The sequence below is a fragment of the Phyllobates terribilis genome, unplaced genomic scaffold, assembly GCF_046119375.1.
Source record: "Phyllobates terribilis strain yellow unplaced genomic scaffold, ASM4611937v1 Scaffold_11__3_contigs__length_659146591, whole genome shotgun sequence".
Classification (NCBI taxonomy): Eukaryota; Metazoa; Chordata; class Amphibia; order Anura; family Dendrobatidae; genus Phyllobates; species Phyllobates terribilis.
Window position 1 is genome coordinate 651,136,168 of NW_027362771.1, and position 21,852 is coordinate 651,158,019.

Genomic DNA, 21,852 nt, shown 5'->3' on the forward strand with positions numbered 1-21,852 from the left:
AAATACACTGTATACCATCACTATGTAGAGCCGTATACTCGCTGTCATGTATACACTGTATACCATCACTATGTAGAGCCGTATACTCGCTGTCATGTATACACTGTATACCATCACTATGTAGAGCCGTATACTCGCTGTCATGTATACCATCACTATGTAGAGCCGTATACTCGCTGTCATGTATACGCTGTATACCATCACTATGTAGAGCCGTATACTCGCTGTCATGTATACACTGCATACCATCACTATGTAGAGCCGTATACTCGCTGTCATGTATACACTGTATACCATCACTATGTAGAGCCGTATACTCGCTGTCACGTATACACTGTATACCATCACTATGTAGAGCCGCATACTCGCTGTCATGTGTACACTGTATACCATCACTATGTAGTGCCGTATACTCGCTGTCATGTATACACCGTATACCATCACTATGTAGAGCCGTATACTCGCTGTCATGTATACCATCACTATGTAGAGCCGTATACTCGCTGTCATGTATACACTGTATACCATCACTATGTAGAGCCGTATACTCGCTGTCATGTATACACTGTATACCCTCACTATGTAGAGCCGCATACTCGCTGTCATGTATACACTGTATACCATCACTATGTAGAGCCGTATACTCGCTGTCATGTATACACTGTATACCCTCACTATGTAGAGCCGTATACTCGCTGTCATGTATACACTGTATACCATCACTATGTAGAGCCGTATACTCGCTGTCATGTATACACTGTATACCATCACTATGTAGAGCTGTATACTCGCTGTCATGTATACACTGTATACCATCACTATGTAGAGCCGCATACTCGCTGTCATGTATACACTGTATACCATCACTATGTAGAGCCGTATACTCGCTGTCATGTATACACTGTATACCATCACTATGTAGAGCCGTATACTCGCTGTCATGTATACACTGTATACCATCACTATGTAGAGTCGTATACTCGCTGTCATGTATACACTGTATACCATCACTATGTAGAGCGGTATACTCGCTGTCACAAATACACTGTATACCATCACTATGTAGAGCTGTATACTCGCTGTCATGTATACACTGTATACCATCACTATGTAGAGCCGTATACTCGCTGTCACGTATACACTGTATACCATCACTATGTAGAGCCGTATACTCGCTGTCACGTATACACTGTATACCATCACTATGTAGAGCCGTATACTCGCTGTCATGTGTACACTGTATACCATCACTATGTAGAGCCGTATACTCGCTGTCACGTATACACTGTATACCATCACTATGTAGAGCCGTATACTCGCTGTCATGTATACACCGTATACCATCACTATGTAGAGCCGTATACTCGCTGTCATGTGTACACTGTATACCATCACTATGTAGAGCTGTATACTCGCTGTCATGTATACACTGTATACCATCACTATGTAGAGCCGCATACTCGCTGTCATGTATACCATCACTATGTAGAGCCGTATACTCGCTGTCATGTATACACTGTAAACCATCACTATGTAGAGCCGCATACTCGCTGTCATGTATACACTGTATACCATCACTATGTAGAGCCGCATACTCGCTGTCATGTATACCATCACTATGTAGAGCCGTATACTCGCTGTCATGTATACACTGTATACCATCACTATGTAGAGCCGTATACTCGCTGTCATGTATACCATCACTATGTAGAGCCGTATACTCGCTGTCATGTATATCATCACTATGTAGAGCCGTATACTCGCTGTCATGTATACACTGTATACCATCACTATGTAGAGCCGTATACTCGCTGTCATGTATACACTGTATACCATCACTATGTAGAGCCGTATACTCGCTGTCATGTATACACTGTATACCATCACTATGTAGAGCCGTATACTCGCTGTCATGTATACGCTGTATACCATCACTATGTAGAGCCGTATACTCGCTGTCACGTATACGCTGTATACCATCACTATGTAGAGCCGTATACTCGCTGTCATGTATACACTGTATACCATCACTATGTAGAGCCGTATACTCGCTGTCATGTATACACTGTATACCATCACTATGTAGAGCCGTATACTCGCTGTCATGTATACACTGTATACCATCACTATGTAGAGCCGTATACTCGCTGTCATGTATACACTGTATACCATCACTATGTAGAGCCGTATACTCGCTGTCATGTATACACTGTATACCATCACTATGTAGAGCCGTATACTCGCTGTCATGTATACACTGTATACCATCACTATGTAGAGCCGTATACTCGCTGTCATGTATACACTGTATACCATCACTATGTAGAGCCGTATACTCGCTGTCATGTATACACTGTATACCATCACTATGTAGAGCCGTATACTCGCTGTCACGTATACACTATATACCATCACTATGTAGAGCCGTATACTCGCTGTCATGTATACACTGTATACCATCACTATGTAGAGCCGTATACTCGCTGTCATGTATACACTGTATACCATCACTATGTAGAGCCGCATACTCGCTGTCATGTATACCATCACTATGTAGAGCCGTATACTCGCTGTCATGTATACACTGTATACCATCACTATGTAGAGCCGTATACTCGCTGTCATGTATACAGTGTATACCATCACTATGTAGAGCCGCATACTCGCTGTCACGTATACACTGTATATCATCACTATGTAGAGCCGTATACTCATCATGATGTGTACACTGTATACCATCACTATGTAGAGCCGTATACTCGCTGTCATGTATACACTGTATACCATCACTATGTAGAGCTGTATACTCGCTGTCATGTATACACTGTATACCATCACTATGTAGAGCCGTATACTCGCTGTCACGTATACACTGTATACCATCACTATGTAGAGCCGTATACTCGCTGTCATGTATACACCGTATACCATCACTATGTAGAGCCGTATACTCGCTGTCATGTATACACTGTATACCATCACTATGTAGAGCCGTATACTCGCTGTCATGTATACACTGTATACCATCACTATGTAGAGCCGTATACTCGCTGTCATGTATACACTGTATACCATCACTATGTAGAGCCGTATACTCGCTGTCACGTATACACTGTATATCATCACTATGTAGAGCCGTATACTCGCTGTCATGTATACACTGTATACCATCACTATGTAGAGCCGTATACTCGCTGTCATGTATACACTGTATACCATCACTATGTAGAGCCGTATACTCGCTGTCATGTATACACTGTATACCATCACTATGTAGAGCCGTATACTCGCTGTCACGTATACACTGTATATCATCACTATGTAGAGCCGTATACTCGCTGTCATGTATATACTGTATACCATCACTATGTAGAGCCGTATACTCGCTGTCATGTATACACTGTATACCATCACTATGTAGAGCCGCATACTCGCTGTCATGTATACACTGTATACCATCACTATGTAGAGCCGTATACTCGCTGTCATGTATACCATCACTATGTAGAGCCGTATACTCGCTGTCATGTATACACTGTATACCATCACTATGTAGAGCCGTATACTCGCTGTCATGTATACACTGTATACCATCACTATGTAGAGCCGTATACTCGCTGTCACGTATACACTGTATACCATCACTATGTAGAGCTGTATACTTGCTGTCATGTATACACTGTATACCATCACTATGTAGAGCCGTATACTCGCTGTCACGTATACACTGTATACCATCACTATGTAGAGCCGTATACTCGCTGTCATGTATACACTGTATACCATCACTATGTAGAGCCGCATACTCGCTGTCACGTATACACTGTATACCATCACTATGTAGAGCTGTATACTCGCTGTCATGTATACACTGTATACCATCAGTATGTAGAGCCGTATACTCGCTGTCATGTATACACTGTATACCATCACTATGTAGAGCCGTATACTCGCTGTCATGTATACACTGTATACCATCAGTATGTAGAGCCGTATACTCGCTGTCATGTATACACTGTATACCATCACTATGTAGAGCCGTATACTCGCTGTCACGTATACACTGTATACCATCACTATGTAGAGCCGTACACTCGCTGTCATGTATACACTGTATACCATCAGTATGTAGAGCCGTATACTCGCTGTCACGTATACACTGTATACCATCACTATGTAGAGCCGTACACTCGCTGTCATGTATACACTGTATACCATCACTATGTAGAGCCGTATACTCGCTGTCACGTATACACTGTATACCATCACTATGTAGAGCCGTATACTCGCTGTCATGTATACACTGTATACCATCACTATGTAGAGCCGTATACTCGCTGTCACGTATACACTGTATACCATCACTATGTAGAGCCGTACACTCGCTGTCATGTATACACTGTATACCATCAGTATGTAGAGCCGTATACTCGCTGTCATGTATACACTGTATACCATCACTATGTAGAGCCGTATACTCGCTGTCATGTATACACCGTATACCATCACTATGTAGAGCCGTACACTCGCTGTCATGTATACACTGTATACCATCAGTATGTAGAGCCGTATACTCGCTGTCATGTATACCATCACTATGTAGAGTCGTATACTCGCTGTCATGTATACACTGTATACCATCACTATGTAGAGCCGTATACTCGCTGTCACGTATACACTGTATACCATCACTATGTAGAGCCGCATACTCGCTGTCATGTATACACTGTATACCATCACTATGTAGAGCTGTATACTCGCTGTCATGTATACCATCACTATGTAGAGCCGTATACTCGCTGTCATGTATACCATCACTATGTAGAGCCGTATACTCGCTGTCACGTATACACTGTATACCATCACTATGTAGAGCCGTATACTCGCTGTCATGTATACACTGTATACCATTACTGTGTAGAGCCGTATACTTGCTGTCATGTATACACCGTATACCATCACTATGTAGAGCCGTATACTCGCTGTCATGTATACACTGTATACCATCACTATGTAGAGCCGCATACTCGCTGTCAGGTATACCATCACTATGTAGAGCCGTATACTCGCTGTCATGTATACACTGTATACCATCACTATGTAGAGCTGTATACTCGCTGTCATGTATACCATCACTATGTAGAGCCGTATACTCGCTGTCATGTATACACTGTATACCATCACTATGTAGAGCCGTATACTCGCTGTCACGTATACACCGTATACCATCACTATGTAGAGCCGTATACTCGCTGTCATGTATACACTGTATACCATCACTATGTAGAGCCGTATACTCGCTGTCACGTATACACTGTATACCATCACTATGTAGAGCCGTATATTCGCTGTCATGTATACACTGTATACCCTCACTATGTAGAGCCGTATACTCGCTGTCATGTATACACTGTATACCCTCACTATGTAGAGCCGTATACTCGCTGTCATGTATACACTGTATACCATCACTATGTAGAGCCGTATACTCGCTGTCATGTATACACTGTATACCATCACTATGTAGAGCCGTATACTCGCTGTCATGTATACCATCACTATGTAGAGCCGAATACTCGCTGTCATGTATACACTGTATACCATCACTATGTAGAGCCGTATACTCGCTGTCACGTATACACTGTATACCATCACTATGTAGAGCCGTATATTCGCTGTCATGTATACACTGTATACCCTCACTATGTAGAGCCGTATACTCGCTGTCATGTATACACTGTATACCCTCACTATGTAGAGCCGTATACTCGCTGTCATGTATACACTGTATACCATCACTATGTAGAGCAGTATACTCGCTGTCATGTATACACTGTATACCATCACTATGTAGAGCCGTATACTCGCTGTCATGTATACACTGTATACCATCACTATGTAGAGTCGTATACTCGCTGTCATGTATACACCGTATACCATCACTATGTAGAGCCGTATACTCGCTGTCATGTATACACTGTATACCATCACTATGTAGAGCCGTATACTCGCTGTCATGTATACACCGTATACCATCACTATGTAGAGCCGTATACTCGCTGTCATGTATACACTGTATACCATCACTATGTAGAGCCGTATACTCGCTGTCATGTATACACCGTATACCATCACTGTGTAGAGCCGTATACTCGCTGTCATGTATACACCGTATACCATCACTATGTAGAGCCGTATACTCGCTGTCATGTATACACTGTATACCCTCACTATGTAGAGCCGTATACTCGCTGTCATGTATACACTGTATACCATCACTATGTAGAGCAGTATACTCGCTGTCATGTATACACTGTATACCATCACTATGTAGAGCCGTATACTCGCTGTCATGTATACACTGTATACCATCACTATGTAGAGTCGTATACTCGCTGTCATGTATACACCGTATACCATCACTATGTAGAGCCGTATACTCGCTGTCATGTATACACGGTATACCATCACTATGTAGAGCCGTATACTCGCTGTCATGTATACACCGTATACCATCACTATGTAGAGCCGTATACTCGCTGTCATGTATACACTGTATACCATCACTATGTAGAGCCGTATACTCGCTGTCATGTATACACCGTATACCATCACTATGTAGAGCCGTATACTCGCTGTCATGTATACACTGTATACCATCACTATGTAGAGCCGTATACTCGCTGTCATGTATACACCGTATACCATCACTGTGTAGAGCCGTATACTCGCTGTCCACTACTGCCTTCGTATCTCCCGTCACCCGCAGACATTGCAGCTATCTGTATGAGGTTGGGGGTCTGTAGACTATCAGTAGGGGGCAGTATCAGTCCGTCGTCCTCTGCACCGTGCACTCCTCTCCCCCGTGTGTTGTGTGGGAGCCGCGCGTGTAACACATGTCGCCATCACGTGAACATCACCGTTACACACAATCTCACCGTCTTCCAGGGGGACGTAGATGTTGAGGTACAGGCAGTCTTCACTCTGGTTTTGTACGTATCCCGCCACCACATCCATGTTCTCGGTGAACCATAAGGGCAGCATGATCCCGGGTAACATCCCGTGTAGGTTCTGTGGACACACAGGGGCAAAGCCTGTAGCGTTCCTTATTTCCGTCCAGGATGCCGGAGCTTCGGGCGGCTGGAACCTCCGTTCTCCTATCGGAGGGGTGGCGTAAGGAATCCCCAAGTATTGCACCACCGGGCCCAAGATCTCGTTGTTTAGATCTTTCTTCACTCCGCGCAGTTTTCCATAGTTTGTGTTCACTACCGGGTATTTCTCGTCCACCTTCTGCCCCTCCGCCGGATACGCGGCCAGGAGCCACAGCATCAGTGGAGCTCGAAGATCTGGCGCCATGAGGAAAAATGCTGCCAGTTGATGGAAATTTTTGGGCCGGGAGAAATAAAAAAAACTTTCAGAAGAAAATTGGCTCAGGTGCTGATGCCGAAGGAAAAAAAATGGGGCAACTAAAGAAACTTAAAGAGATGAGGTTTACCCTAAAAGGGTCAATGGTAGATCAAATCTACAGAAGTTCTAAAAAAAACAACAGAAAAACCCCAAAAAAACTGTAAGATCCAATTTGGCAAGAATCAAGTAAATCTGTCAGGGGACAGGGCGATGGACTGGGGTCACAACCATAGAAGAAAAGAGGTGCACATGATGGGGACAACAGACGTCCCCACTCCTAAGGAAAAAAGAATCACGCCTCTACAGAAACAAGGCCGGTGTAGAAGAAGGAGCAGACAGAAGAGAAGCGGACATCTGTAGGGTTGGAAAAGGGGCCGCCACTCTGTTACGTTCCATCTCTGACCCAGGCGCAGGGCAAGGAGCTACCACCAGATCTCCTCGAGTGCCACATTGAAGAACCTGGGAAGAGACAACAGGACAACTCAACAGAATGAAGAAAACTGGTCGGAAATTACCTCCCAGCCCGGTACCTTGCGACCCTCTCGCTTCACGGTACCCTGCGCCCCTCTCACTTGTCCAGTATCCTACCTCCTTCTTCCTTTACCGGTGCCCTGCGCCCCTTTCACTTGTCCAGTATCCTGCATCCTTCTCCCTTTACTGGTACTCTGCGTCCCTCTCGCTTGCCTGGCACCCTGAGTCCTTCTCCCTTTACCGTTACTCTGCATCCCTCTCGCTTGTCCAGTACCCCAAGTCCTCCTTCCTTTACAGGTATACTGTGTCCATCCCACTTGCCCAGTAACCAGCGTCCTTCCCCTGCGTCCCTCCCAGTTGCCCAGTACCCAGAGTTCTTCTCCCTTTACCAGTACCCTGCGTCCCTCTCGCTTGCCAGTACCCCTCATCCTTCTCCCTTTACCGGTACCCTGCGCCCCTCTCACTTGCCTGGTATCCTGCATCCTCCTCCCTTTACCGATGCTCTGCATCCCTCTCGCTTGCCGGTACCCTGCACCCCTCTCACTTGCCCGGGATCTTGTGTCCTCCTCCCTTTACCGGTACCCTGCGCCCCTCTCACTTGCCTGGTATCCTGCATCCTTCTCTTTTTACCGGTACCCTGCGCCCCTGTCACTTGCCTGGTATCCTGCATCCTTCTCTTTTTACCGGTACCCTGCGCCCCTCTCACTTGCCTGGTATCCTGCATCCTTCTCTTTTTACCGGTACCCGGCGCCCCTCTAACTTTCCCGGTATCCTGCGTCCTCCTACCATTACCGGTGCTCAGAATCCCTCTCGCTTGCCGGTACCCCTCATCCTCCTCCCTTTACCGGTACCCTGTGTGTCTCTCCCACTTGCCCAGTACCCAGCGTCCTTCTCCCTTTACCGATACCCTGCATCCTTCTGGTTTTTGCTAGGTACCCTGCTGCCCTTTTACCTTGTGCGGTACTGTGCGTTCCTCTTCCCTTGTTCTGAACCCTACAACCCTCCTCACGTTGAAGTGGAACAAGACGTATATTTCTTAATTTTCCCCATCATATGAACTAACCAGACATCACCATGAGGAATCCTCTATAAGACAATTTTTGTTTTTTCAGCTCTGATGGGATTTTTTATTTTTTTAGGTGCTTCTTGTTCTCGTTAAGATTGAAATCTCTCTTCTGGAGACATCAATATGGAAACCTCCGTCTCCGCACAATCCGTCATGAACCTCTGCATCAGCCGCCCCCTACCTAGCCTCTGGCTTGTCTCCTTCCCCTCCCCCCTCGCTCTTCCTTTTCAGACCGCTTTTCCCGATCATAATGAACAGGATCATTTATTTAATTAAACTGTTCCTTCTGTTTATAGTTTGGAATCCAACAATTATAGTAACAAACTTATAATTAGTGAATGTGAGGGAGACTGAGGGTGAAAGAAAGGAGAGCGAGGAGGAGTGAAGCGAGTATGGGAGATCGAGGGGGAAATACAGAGGGTATGGGAGAGTGAGGGGAAAGGGAGGAGAGCGAGGAGGGATGCAGCGGGTACACTAGACTGAGGGGGAAACTGAGGAGAGCAAGGAAGGATGCAGAGGGTATGGGAGATTGAGGGGAAAGGGAGGAGAGCGAGGAAGGATGCAGAGGGTATGGGAGATTGAGGGGAAAGGGAGGAGAGCGAGGAAGGATGCAGAGGGTATGGGAGATTGAGGGGAAAGGGAGGAGAGCGAGGAAGGATGCAGAGGGTATGGGAGATTGAGGGGAAAGGGAGGAGAGCGAGGAAGGATGCAGAGGGTATGGGAGATTGAGGGGAAAGGGAGGAGAGCGAGGAGGGATGCAGCGGGTACACTAGACTGAGGGGGAAAGGGAGGAGAGCGAGGAAGGATGCAGAGGGTATGGGAGAGTGAGGGGAAAGGGAGGAGAGCGAGGAAGGATGCAACGGGTATGGGAGATTGAGGGGAAAGGGAGGAGAGCGAGGAAGGATGCAACGGGTATGGGAGATTGAGGGGAAAGGGAGGAGAGCGAGGAGGGATGCAGCGGGTACACTAGACTGAGGGGGAAAGGGAGGAGAGCGAGGATGGATGCAGCGTGCATGGGAGACTGAGGGGGGGGAGTTAGGAAGCGAGGAGGGATGCAATGAGTAAAAAAGATTGAGGGGGAAAGGATGGAGAGCGAGGAGGGATGCGGCAGGCACGGGAGACTGAGGGGGAAGGAAGGAGAGCAAGGGGGAATGTACAGAAGACTGAGGGGAAAAGGGAGGAGAGCGAGGACGGATGCAGAGTGAATTGGAGACTGAGGGGGAAAGGGAGGAGAGCGAGGCGGGATGCAGCGTGCACGGGAGACTGAGGGGGAAAGTTAGGAAGCGAGGAGGGATGCAATGAGTAAAAAAGATTGCATCCGTCCTTGCTCTCCTCCCTTTTACCCTCAGACTCCTGCACCCGCTGCATCCTTCCTTGCTCTCCTCAGTTTCCTTTCACTCTCTCTTACTTGTTGCATCCTTCCTCGCTCTCCTCCCTTTCCCCTTAATCTCCCATCCCCGTTGCATCCTTCCTCGCTCTCCTCCCTTTCCCCTCAATCTCCCATACCCTCTGCATCCATCCTCGCTCTCCTCCCTTTCCCCCTCAATCTCCTGTACCCGCTGCATCCCTCCTCTCTCTCCTCCCTTTCCCCCTCAGTCTTCTGTACATTCCCCCTTTCTCTCCTTCCTTCCCCCTCAGTCTCCCGTGCCTGCCGCATCCCTCCTCGCTCTCCATCCTTTCCCAGGAATTGGACACTGAGGGGGAAAGGGAGGAGGCGAGGAGGGATGCAATGAGTAAAAAAGATTGAGGGGGAAAGGAAGGAGAGTGAGGAAGGATGTGGCAGGCACGGGAGACTGAGGGGGAAGGAAGGAGAGCAAGGGGGAATGTACAGAAGACTGAGGGGAAAAGGGAGGAGAGTGAGGAGGGATGCGGCAGGCACGGGAGACTGAGGGGGAAGGAAGGAGAGCAAGGGGGAATGTACAGAAGACTGAGGGGGAAAAGGAGGAGGGATGCAGCGGATATGGGAGACTGAGGGGGAAAGGGAGGAGAGCGAGGAGGGATGCAGCGGATATGGGAGACTGAGTGTGCAGGAAGGAGAGTGAGGAGGGATGCAGCAGGTACAGGAATCTGAGGAGGGAAAAGGAAGGAGAGCGAGAAGGGATGAAGCAGGAATTGGACACTGAGGGGGAAAGGGAAGAGAGCGAGGAGGGATGCAGCGAGCACGGGTGACCGAGGTCTGGGAGGACGGAGTATACCCTACTCATCGGCTTCTCAGCTGATGCGAGCAATCACGTCTGAACCCCCTATCATTTCTGACTAATCAAGAACATGTTTTTCAACAATCCTTCCTATAAATACGTGGTTAATTTACACAAGTTTTTTTCATTGCTTCCCTGGATTCCTGTTTTCTGTTTAGCAGTGGCAGTATATCGACATGTGTGTGAAAATCCCCCTAATATTGCCTCCAAAAATATTGGCTCAGTCAAAAATCCACCCATTGGATGACTGTCGGTCAATCGAATAAGCAGTTGTTTCTCCAGACAAATGCTCTGCAGAGCCGAGTGTGCATGTTTATTACTATAGGGACATTTAAGTAGGCAACTGCCAGACATCCCAGCCCCCTCCATCTGTTTTGATGGAGGTTTATCAAAGAAAAGGGCTTGTTGGATAAAGGAGTGATCACCCAATGGCTTGACGATCCCACCGAAATTTGAGAGTTTGGTCCAGTTTCGTCTAATTAGTATGTACATGTCCCTCCAGCAACTGGACTGAGATAAGGACCCAACTTCTCAGTATATAAATCTAGTCTTCTTGTCCAAGTGGGTGTAGATCTGAACTCTTCTCTGTGAGTGACTTCTTCAAGATCACACCCACTTGGTAAAAAGACTAGATTTAAATAGCAGGAAAAAGAGGCCATATTTCATCAGAAATGGGGCCTGATTCATGAGCATGGCGGGATTTAGGCTTTAAAATTTAAGGATGGGCAGGTGTCGCCTCAACCATTGGTATCGATAAAAATCTACCTGTCTATGGCTGATGGTGAGAACATTTATGAGATGTTAATCCTCAGAACAAACACATTCATGGTATATAGATGTGGAAATTGGACACCACTGTGAAATGCCGCATCTAAAGAGGTCTGAACACCGAACAGATCATATTGTAGACGCTGTGAAAAGAGTGATCTCAATGGACACTGGAAAAGTGGTGGACGTCCAGTCAAGAGTTCGTACAGACCACAACCAAGGCATTGGAAAGCCCAAACACCCAAACACAAGACGGGATGTTCTGTAAGAAGAGTGAGGAACCGAGTGGCATCAGACAGATCTAGAAGACGATGCTGACGCTACGATAGACCATGAGTGGAGATGGAGGAACAGTGTCTGCCATAGAGAAGAGGAACGTGTCCAGCAGACTGATAGAGCGTTATGACTGCCAAAGCACCTTCACAGTGGTAACGTAGAAACCAGGGAGACGAGAACCTGAACCTGACATGTCCCTGTTCAGACTAGTAAAAGCCCTTCTCTGACCCTGTTGGCACCCGAAGATAACACAATGGCGTGCCCACTCGATGGTAGCTTACCCTGAATATCCTCCGCAGCTCCTAGGATCAGTAGAGTAGCAGTTTCCTAATGTAAGGCGGCGGTGTTCACACCGTGCAGTAACTGAGGCAGTGACCCAAGCAAGTCCAACATATGCAGCTTTATTCAGCAACTTACGGGTAAACAAAGTCCTCTGGTTCGCAACCGGGTTAACATAAGTCCATGGATAATGGCCACGCCGGGCCGCTCAGAGCCTGACAGGTGCAGAGCCTTCCCAAGCGTGGGTTCAGCTACTTACAGGTCCTGCTGAGCTTTCCTGCTGTGCTCCTAGCAGGTCCCAACACTGAGCACCACTAATCCTTAATGCAGGGATTTTAAAGGACTTGTGGCAAGAGCCACTGGAAAACCCGGGTTGGAGGGAGGAGGCCGCCCCACTGCCTCCTGTAGCCTCCTCCAAGAAATGAAGGCCCTGCCGGGTTTTACTTAATCTGCCTTAGCCAGATAGCCTGACCAGGTCCATGCTCACCTTCATTCCTGCATTGCAGGTGAGTTTGTGACTGCAATCCACTTCAATGGGTTTAATAGGTCTCTGTACACATTCTGGGGGATATATAATGTCCCTCGTATACGATCCCTGTCACTGCCTCTCACTAAGGAATAAAGGAATCACACACATAACAACTGCAACCACCACAAACTACAGCAAAGTGAATGAATCCAACAAAGTCTATCACTTGCAGAAAACAGAAGGTATTTAAAGCTGAACCCAAAAGGTGATAGGACAAACAGAGTTAAAAAAAACACCTATTACCCAAAACCGACAGAAACAAAGATAACAGAACTAAAACATCTAAAGAAAATGTGAATCCATTGTGGTTCAGCGGAAAGAGATGCCGACCACAGAACACAGAATCAAGGGTCCGAATCCAAAAGCATGACAGTACCCCCCACCCTTCAAGAGGGGCCACCGGACCCACCAAGATCTCCAACTGCTGACGCCTCAAAGCATCTTAAAAACTGTTCCTTTTCCCGGTTCATTCTCTCCATCTGACCATTAGTCTTAGGACGATAACCTGAAGAGAACGAAAGCTTAATTACCAACCTAGAGCAAAAAGGCACACCAAAAGCTAGCCACAAACTTAACCCCTCTATCAGAAATGTTTTTAGGAACACCATGCAGTCTAACAAAATGAGAGATAAATGAAGTAGCTAAACCTTTAGCCATAGGCAATTTTGGTAGAGGAACCAAGTGAACCATCTTGCTAAAAACGGTCAACCACACCTGGTGAGAGACTTTAGACCTGGCAAAAATCCTGCACTTTCGGACATAGTCATACACAACTTTTCGAACACTTGCCCACCAAAAAAAAACTTGGAAACAGCTTTCCAGGTGGCAGAGAAACCCGTATGTCCAGCCAACACCGAGTCATGGACTTCATTAAAAAAATTAGTGCCAAGTGAAGAAGGCACAAAAAAACTAGCTGGGTGGCAAGCCCTCCAGTGCATCATCCTGAGCCTCCATAATACGCTGTCTGAGATCGATACCCAAAGCACCCACCACCAGCCCTTCACGAATAATTTTGGCTGGATTTTCGTCCCTCAACTCTGGAACGAAACTACGTGGCAAGGCAGCCGCCTTAACAATTTTAGTTAACCAAGGAGATATGTCACAGAGAAATCAAACCAAGCAAAAAAAGAGAGCCCACCGGACCTGTCTAGTATTCAGGCACTTAGCGCCATCAACATACAGTACATTTTTGTGATAAGTAAAGACCGTTACTCTACACCTAGCCCCCTCCAACCAATGTCTCCACTCCTCGAAAGCTCTCTTAACCGCCAAGAGTTCCCGATCGCCTATATCATAGTTGGACTCCGCTTTTGAGAGTTTCCGCAAGAAGAAAGCACAAAGATGAAAGTAACCGTCCTTCTTCTGTGACAGCACCCACCCCCACAGAAGACGTCTACCTCAACCACAAAAGGCAAATCAACATCTGGTCGACTGAGGACCGGAGCTTTTGAAAACATAGTAACATAGTTTTTAAGGTTGAAGGAAGACGCTGCGTGCCCACTATGCGTTTTTCAAGCGATTTTTTCCGCGGAATTTCCGCAGCGAAAACGCTTAAAAAACGCTTGGTAATACATGCCCCATGTTCCCCAATGATAATCCGTGCTGTGCGCATGCTGAGGACATTTCCGCTGCGGATTATCATTACGGAAAAATACGCAGCATGTCCATTAATTTTGCGGACATTGCCGCCATTGACTTGCATTGAATCGCTTAATATCCGCATGACTACATGTGCACAAGAGGATATAAAGCGGTTCAATGTGCGGATGGTACCCGGGTCTGGAGAAGAGGAGACTCATCCAGACCCGGGTACCATAGAAACTGTAAAAAAAAGAATTTAAAATAAAAAATAAAGATTATACTCATCTTCCGATGTCCCCCGGTCTCCTGTACGATGCGTCCGGTCTCTTGTATGTCTCGCGATGATCTAAAAGGACCTGCGGTGACGTCATTTAGTCATGTGACATGTCACGCGACCACTGACGTCGGTGGTCGCGTGACCTGTCACATGACTAAATGACTTCACCGCAGGTTCTTTTAGACCATCGAGAGCTGGTCGGCGGACGTGTTGCATGGATTTATATAGTGTGACCAAGTTGTCAAGCACTTTGCAAGCGATTTTAGCATCACTTGGAAAGTTCTTGACAACCCGCATGCGGAAATGCATGTGAAGAACGCTTCACATCCGCATGTCCCTGGCAGGAAAAACACATGTACAATCCGCACGTACAATCCGCACGTACAATCCGCACATACAATCCGCACATACAATCCGCACATACAATCCGCACGTACAATCCGCACGTACAATCCGCACGTACAATCCGCACGTACAATCCGCACGTACAATCCGCACGTACAATCCGCACGTACAATTCGCACGTACAATCCGCACGTACAATCCGCACGTACAATCCGCACGTACAATCCCCATGTACAATCCGCACATACAATCCGCACATACAATCCGCACATACAATCCGCACATACAATCCGCACATACAATCCGCACATACAATCCGCACATACAATCCGCACATACAATCCGCACATACAATCCGCACATACAATCCGCACATACAATCCGCACATACAATCCGCACATACAATCCGCATGTACAATTCGCACGTACAATCCGCACGTACAATCCGCATATACAATCCCCATGTACAATCCCCATGTACAATTCGCACGTACAATCCGCACGTACAATCCGCACATACAATCCCCATGTACAATCCCCATGTACAATCCCCATGTACAATCCGCACGTACAATTCGCACGTACAATCTGCACGTACAATCCGCACGTACAATCCGCACATACAATCCCCATGTACAATCCCCATGTACAATCCGCATGTACAATCCGCATGTACAATCCGCATGTACAATCCGCACGTACAATCCGCACATACAATCCCCATGTACAATCCGCACGTACAATCCGCACATACAATCCCCATGTACAATCCCCATGTACAATCCGCATGTACAATCCGCACGTACAATACGCACATACAATCCCCATGTACAATCCGCACGTACAATCCGCATGTACAATCCGCACGTACAATTCGCACGTACAATCCGCACGTACAATCCGCATATACAATCCGCACGTGCAATCCCCATGTACAATCCCCATGTACAATCCGCATGTACAATCCTCATGTACAATCCTCATGTACAATCTGCATGTACAATCCTCATGTACAATCCGCATGTACAATCCGCATGCACAATCCGCATGCACAATCCGCATGCACAATCCGTATGCACAATCCGCATGTACAATCTGCATGTGCAATCCGCATGTACAATCCCCATGTACAATCCCCATGTGCAATCCCCATGTACAATCCCCATGTACAATCCGCATGTACAATCCGCATGTACAATCCTCATGTACAATCCGCATGTACAATCCGCATGTACAATCCTCATGTACAATCCGCATGTACAATCTGCATGTGCAATCCGCACGTACAATCCCCATGTACAATCCCCATGTGCAATCCCCATGTACAATCCCCATGTACAATCCTCATGTACAATCCGCATGTACAATCCTCATGTACAATCCGCATGTACAATCCGCATGTACAATCCGCATGCACAATCCGCATGCACAATCCGCATGCACAATCCGCATGTACAATCCGCATGTGCAATCCTCATGTACAATCCTCATGTACAATCCTCATGTACAATCCGCACGTACAATCCGCACGTACAATCCGCACGTACAATCCGCACGTACAATCCGCATGTACAATCCGCATGTACAATCCGCATGTACAATCCTCATGTACAATCCACATGCACAATCCGTATGCACAATCCGCATGCACAATCCGCATGTACAATCCGCATGTGCAATCCGCATGTACAATCCTCATGTACAATCCTCATGTACAATCCTCATGTACAATCCGCACGTACAATCCGCACGTACAATCCGCACGTACAATCCGCATGGACAATCCGCATGTGTTTTTCCTGCCAGGGAGAAGCGGAAAAAATCTGCAGCATTTCTGCATCGTGGGCACATAGCCTTAGTCCATCTAGTTCAGCCCATAGCCTAACATGTTGATCCAGAGGAAGTAAAAAAAAAACCCATGTGGCAAACACTAAGCTCCACATTGGGGAAAAAAATTCCTTCCCGACTCCATACGACAATCAGACGAGTTCCCTGGAACAACGCCCTATCAAGGAATCTAGTATTTATAACCTGTAATATTATACTTTTCAGGAAAGGCGTCCAGGCCCTTCTTACATGTTAGTAGTGAATCCCTCATCATGCGGCAGAGAGCTCCATAGTCTCACTGCTCTTACAGTAAAGAATCCGCGTCTGTGATTATGATTAAACCTTCTTTCCTCCAGACGTAGAAGATGCCCCCTTGTCCCCGTCTCTGGCCTCAGAGTAAAAAGATCAGTAGAAGGGTCTTTGTACTGTCCCCTCATATACTTCTACATAGTAATAAGATCCCCCCTAAACTAAATAACCCCAAGTGTAATAACCTGTCTTGGTATTGCAGACCCCCCAGTCCTCTAATAACCTGTCTTGGTATTGCAGACCCCCCAGTCCTCTAATAACCTGTCTTGGTATTGCAGACCCCCCAGTCCTCTAATAACCTGTCTTGGTATTGCAGACCCCCAGTCCTCTAATAACCTGTCTTGGAATTGCAGACCCCCGAGTCCTCTAATAACCTGTCTTGGTATTGCAGACCCCCAGTCCTCTAATAACCTGTCTTGGTATTGCAGACCCCACAGTCCTCTAATAACCTGTTTTGGTATTGCAGACCCCCCCGTCCTCTAATAACCTGTCTTGGTATTGCAGACCCCCCAGTCCTCTAATAACCTGTCTTGGTATTGCAGACCCCCCCGTCCTCTAATACCCTGTCTTGGTATTGCAGACCCCCCAGTCCTCTAATAACCTGTCTTGGTATTGCAGACCCCCCAGTCCTCTAATAACCTGTCTTGGTATTGCAGACCCCCCACTCCTCTAATAACCTGTCTTGGTATTGCAGACCCCCCAGTCCTCTAATAACCTGTCTTGGTATTGCAGACTCCCCAGTCCTCTAATAACCTGTCTTGGTATTGCAGACCCCCCAGTCCTCTAATAACCTGTCTTGGTATTGCAGACCCCCCAGTCCTCTAATAACCTGTCTTGGTATTGCAGACCCCCCAGTCCTCTAATAACCTGTCTTGGTATTGCAGACCCCCCAGTCCTCTAATAACCTGTCTTGGTATTGCAGACCCCCCAGTCCTCTAATAACCTGTCTTGGTATTGCGGACCCCCCAGTCCTCTAATAACCTGTCTTGGTATTGCAGACCCCCCAGTCCTCTAATAACCTGTCTTGGTATTGCAGACCCACCCAGTCCTCTAATAACCTGTCTAGGTATAGCAGACCCCCCAGTCCTCTAATAACCTGTCTTGGTATTGCAGACCCCCCAGTCCTCTAATAACCTGTCTTGGTATTGCAGACCCCCCAGTCCTCTAATAACCTGTCTAGGTATAGCAGACCCCCCCAGTCCTCTAATAACCTGTCTTGGTATTGCAGACTCCCCAGTCCTCTAATAACCTGTCTTGGTATTGCAGACCCCCCAGTCCTCTAATAACCTGTCTTGGTATTGCAGACCCCCCAGTCCTCTAATAACCTGTCTAGGTATAGCAGACCCCCCCAGTCCTCTAATAACCTGTCTTGGTATTGCAGACTCCCCAGTCCTCTAATAACCTGTCTTGGTATTGCAGACCCCCCAGTCCTCTAATAACCTGTCTTGGTATTGCAGACCCCCCAGTCCTCTAATAACCTGTCTTGGTATTGCAGACCCCCCAGTCCTCTAATAACCTGTCTTGGTATTGCAGACCCCCCAGTCCTCTAATAACCTGTCTTGGTATTGCAGACCCCCCAGTCCTCTAATAACCTGTCTTGGTATTGCGGACCCCCCAGTCCTCTAATAACCTGTCTTGGTATTGCAGACCCCCCAGTCCTCTAATAACCTGTCTTGGTATTGCAGACCCACCCAGTCCTCTAATAACCTGTCTAGGTATAGCAGACCCCCCAGTCCTCTAATAACCTGTCTTGGTATTGCAGACCCCCCAGTCCTCTAATAACCTGTCTTGGTATTGCAGACCCCCCAGTCCTCTAATAACCTGTCTAGGTATAGCAGACCCCCCACTCCTCTAATAACCTGTCTTGGTATTGCAGACCCCCCAGTCCTCTAATAACCTGTCTTGGTATTGCAGACCCCCCAGTCCTCTAATAACCTGTCTTGGTATTGCAGACCCCCCAGTCCTCTAATAACCTGTCTTGGTATTGCAGACCCCCCAGTCCTCTAATAACCTGTCTTGGTATTGCAGACCCCCAGTCCTCTAATAACCTGTCTTGGAATTGCAGACCCCCCAGTCCTCTAATAACCTGTCTTGGTATTGCAGACCCCCAGTCCTCTAATAACCTGTCTTGGTATTGCAGACCCCACAGTCCTCTAATAACCTGTCTTGGTATTGCAGACCCCCCCGTCCTCTAATAACCTGTCTTGGTATTGCAGACCCCCCAGTCCTCTAATAACCTGTCTTGGTATTGCAGACCCCCCCGTCCTCTAATACCCTGTCTTGGTATTGCAGACCCCCCAGTCCTCTAATAACCTGTCTTGGTATTGCAGACCCCCCAGTCCTCTAATAACCTGTCTTGGTATTGCAGACCCCCCACTCCTCTAATAACCTGTCTTGGTATTGCAGACCCCCCAGTCCTCTAATAACCTGTCTTGGTATTGCAGACTCCCCAGTCCTCTAATAACCTGTCTTGGTATTGCAGACCCCCCAGTCCTCTAATAACCTGTCTTGGTATTGCAGACCCCCCAGTCCTCTAATAACCTGTCTTGGTATTGCAGACCCCCCAGTCCTCTAATAACCTGTCTTGGTATTGCAGACCCCCCAGTCCTCTAATAACCTGTCTTGGTATTGCAGACCCCCCAGTCCTCTAATAACCTGTCTTGGTATTGCGGACCCCCCAGTCCTCTAATAACCTGTCTTGGTATTGCAGACCCCCCAGTCCTCTAATAACCTGTCTTGGTATTGCAGACCCCCCAGTCCTCTAATAACCTGTCTTGGTATTGCAGACCCCCCAGTCCTCTAATAACCTGTCTTGGTATTGCAGACCCCCCAGTCCTCTAATAACCTGTCTTGGTATTGCAGACCCCCCCCCCCCCCAGTACTCTAATAACCTGTCTTGGTATTGCAGACCCCCCAGTCCCCTAATAACCTGTCTTGGTATTGCAGACTCCCCAGTCCTCTAATAACCTGTCTTGGTATTGCAGACCCCCCCGTCCTCTAATAACCTGTCTTGGTATTGCATACCCCCCAGTCCTCTAATAACCTGTCTTGGTATTGCAGACCCACCCAGTCCTCTAATAACCTGTCTTGGTATTGCAGACCCCCCAGTCCTCTAATAACCTGTCTAGGTATAGCAGACCCCCCACTCCTCTAATAACCTGTCTTGGTATTGCAGACCCCCCAGTCCTCTAATAACCTGTCTTGGTATTGCAGACCCCCCAGTCCTCTAATAACCTGTCTTGGTATTGCGGACCCCCCAGTCCTCTAATAACCCGTCTTGGTATTGTAGACCCCCCACTCCTCTAATAACCTGTCTTGGTATTGCAGACCCCCCAGTCCTCTAATAACCTGTCTTGGTATTGCGGACCCCCCAGTCCTCTAATAACCCGTCTTGGTATTGTAGACCCCCCACTCCTCTAATCACCTGTCTTGGTATTGTAGACCCCCCAGTCCTCTAATAAGCTTGGTCGCTCTTCTCTGCACCCGCTCTAGTTCAGCTATGTCTTTCTTATACACCGGAGACCAGAACTGTACACAGTATTCTAAGTGCGGTCGCACTAGTGACTTGTATAGAGGTAAATTATCTTCTCCTCATCAGCATCTATGCCTCTTTTAATGCATCCCATTATTTTATTTGCCTTTGCAGCAGCTGCCTGACACTGGCCACTAAACGTGAGCTTGTCGTCCACCAATACACCCAGGTCTTTTTCAGTGACAGTTTTGCCCAGTGTTTTACAATTAAGCACATAATTATACATTTTATTTCCTCTGCCCAAGTGCATTACCTTACATTTATCCCCATTAAAGCTCATTTGCCATTTATCAGCCCAAGCTTCTAGTTTACATAGATCCTCCTGTAATATAAAATTGTCCTCCTCTGTATTGATTACCCTGCAGAGTTTAGTGTCATCTTCAGATATTGAAATATTACTCTGTATGTCCCCTACAAGGTCATTAATAAATATGTTAAAAAGAAGGAGGCCCAATACTGACCCCTGTGGTACCCCAATACTGACCCCTGTGGTACCCCATCGTTAGCTGTGACCCAGTCTGAGTGTTTTCCATTAATAACCACCCTTTGTTTCCTATCACTGAGCCAATTCTTAACCCACATACATATATTTTCCCCTATCCCCATTGTTCTCATTTTATGTATCAACCTTTTGTGTGGAACCGTATCAAAAGCTTTTGAAAAGTCCATATACACAACATCCACTGCATTTCCTTGGTCCAGTCCAGAACTTGCCTCCTCATAAAAGCTGATCAGATTAGTCTGACAGGAACGGTCCCTCGTAAACCCATGTTGATATTGGGTCATGAGGTTCTTCTTCTTCAGATACTCTAGTATAGCATCTCTTAGGAAACCCTCCAGGATTTTACCCACAGTAGAGGTTAAGCTTACCGGCCTAGAATTTCCAAGTTCGGTTTTTGTCCCCTTTTTGAATATTGGCACCACATTTGCTATACGCCAGTCCTGGGGTACAGACCCTGTTATTATGGAATCTTTAAAGATTAGAA

At 47.0% G+C, this 21,852-nt stretch overlaps 1 protein-coding gene across 3 annotated transcripts in view; it reads right to left on the reverse strand.

Annotated features, from left to right (window-relative positions):
* The window catches only part of NLGN2 (neuroligin 2), a 454,899-nt gene that overhangs the window by 336,367 nt on the left and 96,680 nt on the right, over positions 1-21,852 (reverse strand). For all 3 annotated transcript variants that reach the window (XM_073654599.1, XM_073654597.1, XM_073654598.1), the window contains exon 2: positions 6,939-7,866. In XM_073654599.1, the coding sequence (XP_073510700.1) occupies positions 6,939-7,356 (418 nt within the window). In that variant the 5' untranslated portion in view covers positions 7,357-7,866. The remainder of the gene's footprint in view (positions 1-6,938; positions 7,867-21,852) is intronic.